Source organism: Gadus macrocephalus, chromosome 22, assembly GCF_031168955.1.
Source record: "Gadus macrocephalus chromosome 22, ASM3116895v1".
Classification (NCBI taxonomy): domain Eukaryota; kingdom Metazoa; phylum Chordata; class Actinopteri; order Gadiformes; family Gadidae; genus Gadus; species Gadus macrocephalus.
In genome coordinates, this window is record NC_082403.1 from 9592450 (window position 1) to 9601136 (window position 8687).

At 44.3% G+C, this 8687-nt stretch overlaps 1 protein-coding gene across 1 annotated transcript; it reads right to left on the bottom strand.

Annotated features, from left to right (window-relative positions):
• Positions 1-3097: 3097 nt before the first annotated feature.
• On the bottom strand, positions 3098-6148 carry marcksl1b (MARCKS-like 1b). Its single transcript, XM_060043109.1, has 2 exons — positions 5735-6148; positions 3098-4645 (listed from the first exon to the last, which is right to left on the bottom strand). Exons 1-2 carry the CDS (start codon positions 5819-5821, stop codon positions 4067-4069), a joined length of 666 nt encoding a protein of 221 aa, XP_059899092.1. The 5' UTR covers positions 5822-6148; the 3' UTR covers positions 3098-4066.
• Positions 6149-8687: the final 2539 nt, after the last annotated feature.

Below are 8687 nucleotides of genomic sequence, written 5' to 3' on the forward strand. Positions count from 1 at the left end.
TTCGAAATGCTAAATTCAATTACCACTCAACATTTATTAAGAAAAGCGTGAGCTGTATTGTTGCCTATTATATGTTTTCTATATTCCTACACGCAAATATTCCATATTTATTATTTCTTGCAGGGGAAAAAAGGTAACTCTATCAACATTTGCCAATGTATGGATTTTATTTTTGCTTTATTTGAGTTTGTTGTAGAAATACTGATTTGCGCGCGCGTGCGCGCGCGTTCGTGTTCGTGTGTGTGTGTGTGTGTGTGTGTGTGTGTGTGTGTGTGTGTGTGTGTGTGTGTGTGTGTGTGTGTGTGTGTGTGTGTGTGTGTGTGTGTGTGTGTGTGTGTGTGTGTGTGTGTGTGTGTGTGTGTGTGCGGCTCGATGTACGCCAATGTTTTTTATTTCCCAAACTGGATGTTGGGACAGCAGGGGACGCTGTGGAGCACAGAACAATCTCCTGGCAGCTCCATCCATAGTCGACGTCTACTTCTAGTTGACATGATCCCCCCGTCGGTTCCATTTCTTTCCATAAAAGAAACAGTTGGCCTGACTGAATTAAGTATACCCGTAGGTGAAGTCCTACATGTCTGAAATAGGTTTTAAGTGATCACCTGTAATAGCATTCAGTGTTTATCTATGGTTGAGTATGCTGGTTTGTTTCACTTCAGCCTGTGCCTAAACAAACACAAGGCTATACGGATTTTCATATTCTGTGTTTGGTTTTCAGTGATTGTGAACAGACGCATAGGCGTCGATTACGGGAGACGTGTCCCCCCCACTATTTAAAAATGTGCAAAACAATTGCGACTGAAAAAATCCCCACACACTCAACCGAAATCGTCGAGTCTAAAATCATGCGATAGGCGCGCACGAAGACATCATTTATTAGATGGGCCTACCTAATAAACCGTTGTTGATGACTATATGCTCTGTAAGGTGACCTTGGGTGTCTTGAAAGGCGCCTCTAAATTAAATGTATTATTATTATTATTATTATTATTATTATTATTATTATTATTATTATTATTATTATTATTATGTCGTAACACACAAGACCGGAACCCATAGCAACGCCGGTAAACAAACCGAGCGCACAGAGCTTTTGGCCGTGATATTACATGTACAATTATATTATATTATATACTATTATATATAGAGCTCCGAGAGTCGCAAACGGCAAAATCACTTTCTCCTCCATGCTGCAGTTCACCCCGGACTGCACTGCACTAAGTTTGACGGTTGAACGCTGATTGGCTGTTACGTTACAAATGTCACTCAGTGGCCACGCTGCTGAACGCTGATTGGCTGTCATCACGCGAAATTCGTGTCAAAGTTGAAATATTTCAACTCGAGCGAATTTGTCGCGCAACAAATCCTCGTGAACGCGCTCGCCTGTGCACGGCGAAAGTGTGGCGCGCGACAAATCAAAACAAATCAAAAAAATTCGACCGATACGCGTCTATACGTTCACTTTGTATGGGATCTTGTCGCCCCGTCCCGTTTGGTGTGAACGCACTGGAGAAGTTTCAAGACAGACAGACAAAATTGACATTTTAATTCAGAAAATAGCCGGTCCTTTTGCTTCCTGTAAAAAGCATGTTTGTGACACTGGATAACGATATGGATACATCATCTAGCCTGCATGTTGAGGGCCACATAAGGTAAGAAATTGGTTTACGTAAACTTTTCTGCTGGTTCTGTTTGCTCGTGATGACCTGGCCAAAGGTTACCCACGGTCCTAAGCGATTGTGATCTGATTCTGGTTTGTGCTCCAGCTAGTATGCATTGTATGTATAGATTGCAGCTAGTAGCAGCTTCACACGATGTGATTGCTATGCCAATGTGGTTATAGTTGTTTTGTCTGATTGAGATATGTGACGACTTGGAGCCTGGTAGGCCTATCCTCCATGTTCTCGCACAACCTGTGTGATTATCCTAAACTGTAGGGGATTTTATTTGCGGGCAATTTGCTTATGATGTTGTAACGAGTGAAGTCTACATTGGTCCTTCGCAAGTATTTACTGGTGGTCAGGATTTGGCAGATGCAATACTCCTCTGGGCGCTTTTTTATTATTATTTATTTTTAATGCAGCATAACATTATGCTACCAGCAGCCCTTGCTCGTCTTCAAAAGGCTGATGCTCAGTACCTCGTTTAATTTCGTACCCCCTTTACAGTCTGGCATTGTTTGTCTTGTAAACTTTGTTGATGTCAAGATAAGTGTTGAATGGCCAACACTGTTCTTTGTCCTGTGTGTATTAGTATTACATATCCCAAGCCAATACCCTGGTCTTTCCAACGCCGTTTTGCAAAACAAGCCAAAAGACAAACTGTGGTTTTCAACTTTTATTGTTCGAATAGGATTTTCAACACCTGACAATACACCTTAGAGCATATTGTAATGCAGCGTTGAATGGATGAATAGCTTACATAAGGGTACCCAGCACTTTTCAAACCACACTCAAGCTTATGGTTATTGTCCCCACCACTTCTAAAAACAAACAGACGCCCTTGAACAGACATAAACACTTAGTTTATGTCTAAGTGTGTCCCACTGTCACTGTGTTGCATGTCCGTTTATGTTTATTCGTCAAGCTGCTATTCTCACCTATAATTGATTTCCATTAATCCCAATCAGCATTCTAAGTGGTTGATACATTTTTGGATTTGAAATGGAAGTGTAAAGCAGTAGCCTATATGTGTCCTGAATCTTACCTCTGGTTCAAGATTCCAACACTCAACATGACACTATGAACCCTGAGCGTTTTCCATGAGGGTAAAGGTTGCCAGTGATTAATATGAATTGCGAAATATTATTGTCTTAATACAGGTTACTGGATTCTTAATACTGGTTCTGACTATTGGGGAAACTGCCATGTGCACAAGGCTTGTAGCTTACCTGTGTGGTTTGGTCCACCTGATTGGTTGAAAGGAAATCACGTAGAACTTCTTGCTAAAGCTGCTGCTCAAGGCTATAGTCTGAATGTTGTTATGGCTTTTAGGTTAATATAGAATAGTACATTAACCGTATAGTAAGATCATCTACTCTACTAATGTGTAATAGTGTAAAATGTAATGATACACCAAATAATCATGAAAACACATAAACGAGCAGGTAACCAACATTTATTGACCATTATCAACTTTACAATAAAACCAGAAACATCTGTCAACATTAGCAAAATAAAGAACAAAACTCAATCCAATGTATTTACATAGACAAAGCAGATTCAGGCTCACACACAACAGATAAACAACTGCTTTGTTTGAACCGCAGCGGTGAACATAGCAAGCCTTATGTGTTCTCTTCTTCTAGAATAAGGTACAAATTAAAATTGCCTATGTTTTTTTATATTTTCTTTAAAACAAACAAGACGGAGCTTTTTTTTTTAATCACCGAGAAGGTCCTCTATAGTACACCACAAAATACTGCAAATTTGGGTTAAAATATCGGAATGTAAAAAGTCTTTTAATTTCTGATTTCTTTTTTTTGTATCTTTTTTTTGTTTTGTGTTTTTATTTCGTTTAGTTTTTTTTAACTCTTCTATTTAACAGTCAGTTCAAGTGGTGGTGGTGGTGGTCTATTATCGCTGCTGCAGTCCACTGGAAGGAGGCATCTTGAAGCAGTTGGCAGTGGAGGAAGGAGGGGGAGGGGGTGCTTTTTCTGATGCCCGAAAAAAAAAGATGCTTTTTAGCTCCTTCCACTTTCAATCCTTCCCATGACCCCGTGTGACGAGGGCCGAGGGACTCCCGTCGCTTTAAATCCATGCTCCAGCGTGGCGAAGAACAGACCCACAGCACTAACACTCAAAAACCTGCGTCCGGATACTGAAAACCAGGGAAGTGAATCTAGTGAATCTAGTCTGCCGTTACCATGACAAAAGTGGCACGTCGAAGGAGTCTCTCACATACATGTGTATATATTTACATATACCCATACATATGTCTACATATACACATATATATAAATATATATATATATGCTCTTTAATTTTCTCTTTCTTTTTTGCTCTCTCTCTCACTCTCGCTCTCACATGAAAAACAGTTTGTTGAGACACAGTTCACTCGGGTACAATCACTCTTTGTTTTCAGACGGGGTGGCACTCGGGCTGGGGGTCTCCTCTGTGGGTTTTGTGGCCTCAGGTGCCGGAGCGGCCTCTTCCTTGGCCTCCTCTTTGGGGGCCTCCTCCTTGGCCGGTGCTGCGGCCTCCTCAGCCTTTGGGGCAGCCTCGGCTCCTCCGGCCGCCGCCTCCTCCTTCACCTCCTTCTTCTCCTCTGTGGTGGCGGTGGTGGCGGCGGCGGCGGCGCCGTTCTCGGCTGGCTTCCCCTCAGTGGGGCTGGCGGCGGCGGTGGCAGCGGCCTCGCCGGCCGGCGCCTCCTCTTTCACCGCCTCAGCGCCCTTCTTGGTCTTCTTAAGGTTGAGCTTGAAGTTGAAGGGCTTCTTGAGGGAGAACTTCTTCTTCTTCTTCTTGGGGGTCTCCTTGGCGGCTCCGGCGTCCGCCTTGGCCGCCTCTCCGTCAGCGGCGGGCGCGGGCTCGATGGCGTCGCCGCTGGCGGCGGGTTCCTTGGCGGCCTCGGCCGAGCCGTTGGTGGCGGCCGTTTCCCCGTCAGCCTTCGCGGAGACCTCGCCGTTGGTCTTGACGTGTCCATTCTCCTGAGAGATGAGGTTAAAAATGTCATTGATTTAATTGATGGCTTTTCTGTTATTGTCTAAGCACAAAAATAAAAAAAACCAACGTCTCTTTTAGAAAAAGACATGTTCAATCACTAGACATAAAGACAATAAGAATTGTGTGTTTTCCATTTAAACAAGAACCTAAAACGTCGTCGATGTCGTCAATTAACCACCGTGTCGCCAAGCGAGCTCGGAGGCGACGCCTTGTAGTAACGCGGTACGGCGATAGGCGGCGGTCGCGCTACACAAACCGCGGAAGGCTCGCCATCAGACGCCAGACAGAGACCGTCTTCCAACAAAGAAAAAGGTTGTGGCAAACGATTTGATGAAGTGAAGTCGGCAACTTCCCTTATCGCGATGTATTTGAAAATAAATAAACAGCTAAACGAAACCTCTCCTCTCACATCCGCACAAAAATACACAAGAAAAAATAATAATCACTTGATATGACATTTCATGGTCCTATCAACGCGAACCATACTTGTCTAGACAAGTCCGGTACCTGCTGCAGAAATTCACAAACAGCGTGTGATTCTAATTTTAATCAAAGTGAAGACTTTATTTTGCTAAACAGGTGGCCGTGCATCAAATAATAAGGCAACTAGGCAGACGCCTGCCTACGTGCGCCCTGCCTTCTCCAGACCGCCCCCTCCCCCTTCATGAATGACACCGTGAACATCGTTGGGGGCTTTGGATAGGTAAAATCGCCGAACCCACCCTAGCTCCAGGGGCTCAAATACCGACAGCGAATAATATTAATCAATGAAATCAAGTCGTCTACGATAAGTATTTGTTTGGTCATGTTAAATATGAACGACATTCTCGGTTTCATTTCAAATTGGATCCTCCCGCGTCTGAAACAAGTGTCTGGCCACACGGTCACCAGAGGACAGGCGAGCTCATCGTATGATATCAACCCCCAAAAGTCTTCAATTTCACACCAAAACAAGGATAAGGCGACTTAGTAAACAGATATCATTAACTGTATGTTTTTGAAAATAAATGTTGAACCGCATAACTGTTTTTTTTAATAATTGCGCTGTAAAACAGTAATTCAGCGTAAATTACCTGTCCATTGGTTTTGACCGCTGCACCGTCGGCGGCAGCAGCGTTCGCCTCAGCGACCACCTCTCCCTTGGAAGCCTGTGATCCCATTCTCTTTTCTGTTAATTTGTTTAAAGCAAATGAAAAAGAAAAACGAAAAAGTCGTTTTGAAGTAAATCCAAAAACCAGGTCAAATTACGCGTCCACCGGTGAAATGATGAAAAAAAAAAGCGTGTTACTCGTTGTTTAATGTGAAAATTGTTACTCCCCCTCTATCGCTCTGTCTCGTTTCGACCTGTCGTCCCAGCAGAAAGACACCTACTAAATTCTAAACTGATTGAACGCAACGCTTGAAGATAGCCCTAGTCTGAAAAACCACCCAGGGGTGTGGTCTATAGCAACTCTGCCCAATCACCAACCAATACTCCAACCATTCTCCTCCCTTCGGATGAAAAAAACCCAGAGCACTCTCCTCTCCATCTCCATCACATGCTGTAGGTTCGGAATGGAGAAAAGTAATACATGGTGCAACTTTTGCTTAACAATGGTGAATGCGCGTACAACTCCATATTACTTAACATGGTGTCATCGGTTACGTTGTTGAAATAGTGACAGCGTTGTTTCGTAAAAAAAAAAGCCGGTTTGACGCAAGACGTTAGTGCACTGGCCACTATTATGGTGTTTGTCTAGGAGGCTGTCATGACTGGGTTTGTTGTTCACTTCCGCTTGTCAACAACATACCAGCAGTGGAGAATGTCAACGTGATACTCATGCACAGTCCAAGTGCTTCGGTTCTCGCCCCAAACATCCACTCAACTTGTTATTGATAATATTGTTATTGATACGTTGGAAGGATATTTTCCATGATCACATGGTCTAGCTGATTTCATAGATTTGAGAACAGTGTCCAATGTGTGGCTCAATTATTTGGTTTACATTAGATTCTGGGTCTAAGATACACATAGCTGCAGATAGCACAGTTGGAACTGTGTTCAAAGCCTCTGCTTTTATAGAATATGATTTATCTATTCAGCGTGAATTAAGGTATGATTACCCTACACGTGTAGCCTAGGGTTAGGGTTAGCCTACATGCAGAGGCTCTAGCTCTTTTACAAGACCACCTGATCAGAGTGGGGTCCTCACACACACAAACGGTGCACACACACACACAGACACACACGCACACACACACACACACACACACACACAGTGACATTGGTGTGACGGCTCTCTGGCCAATTGGATAGACCGGAAAAGCATGGGCACACACACACACACACACACACACACACACACACACACACACACACACACACACACACACACACACACACACACACACACACACACACACACACAGCAGATCATGCTGTATCTCTTGTTCATAATATTTCCGCTGTGTGCAGAGTGGAATGCTAGGCACGCCATGCCTCCTGGTATGGGCTGACCGTCTTTCTCACCCCTCTCATCTTCATCAGCATCCCCCTCTTCATCATGTCACCGCCCCCAAAGTGATCACCAGAACTCCAAGGGTCAGACACCTGTGTGGGGGCTTGACGTCCTGTCACAGTGATGACCGCGGTGTTTAGCGGTAATGACATCCCAGACAGCACAAGCTTGGCCCAAACGCTGTGTTCTTTAAGTGTATATATGTGTGTGTCTGTGTGTGCGTGTGTGTGTTTGTACATTTATGTGTGTGTGTGTGGGTGTGTGTGTGGGGCTTTGCATGTATGAATGTATGTGTGCGTAGGTGGTACTCGAATATCTGTGCATTTGTGCGACATATCTTTGTATGTATGTGTGTGTGTGTGTTTTGCATTCATTTGTTTGTGTACGTGTGCGCGCTTGTGTGTGTGTGTGTGGGTGGAACGTGTGTGAGGGTTTGTGTAATATGTGCAAATAAGGGCGGCATTGTCATGGGACCGGGGAGCATCAGGGGGTGGAAGGCACGGAAAAGCAATCTTTTACGCATAGACAAACCACACACACACAGTCACACATGCACACACACAAACACACATGCACACAACTGACACACACGCACACACACAAAGATGCACACAGACATAGAGAAGCAATGGGGGCATCAGCTGGGACACAGCCCATAGATAGAGTTGTGTCTAGTGTGTGTGTATGTGTATGTGTGTGGTGTGTGTGGATGTGAGTGTTTGTGTGAATGGCTTCAAAGTTTCATAAAATGCCAGAATGGACTGAGAGTCAGTCCGAGCAGAGTATAGTTCTATCCAATAAGCATAGATATAAACATCATCCATTGAAACACAGATGCTTCTTTTATTGTCAGTGTTTGGCCGGAGGTGATGTACCTGAACTCTCTCTGATTGGCAGTCTCTGATACAACCGTTCTGGATAAACATGGGACTGTCCAATCAGACAGTTTGACAAAGGAGACGCAGCAGAAACACACAACCGTTGGAAGAGATTGTATTTCAATGTGTCCATTTCAATGAGTCCAAGTCCAACAATGCCACCGAGGGCAATAAAGTCAGGTTATTGGGCATAGTGAAAGTGTCAGATGGAGCAGGCAGATAGGAGCGAAAACCCCCTGGGTGCCCGGGCAAAGTCTGTTGGACTTCAGGGTGGTTTCCCGAGCAAGGAATGACCTCACGTTCTCGGTCAAATATAAAGTAAACTGTTATTCTATGTTTGTGTTGATCTTGCCAGAGCCATTCCTCAGGCCCAGCATCTCCGTATTGTCCGTTGACTTCCAACTCCTGCACCCGCTAACGACAGTAAGCTACGACTTTTATGTCCCGACTATAAATCAGGGCCTGTCGTTAATTAACTGGAAGCTCTAAGCCAATTACAGAGCACCGTTTTCCCCTCTCATGTTGTTGAAGCTGCCCTGACCTACGACCCTGTCCGCTGGAACCTTCTATCACATGACCACTGGACCCTGGGCTCATTTCAAAGCAATGCGTGAAATGTGTGTGTGTGCGTCTGTATATGCGTGTGTTTG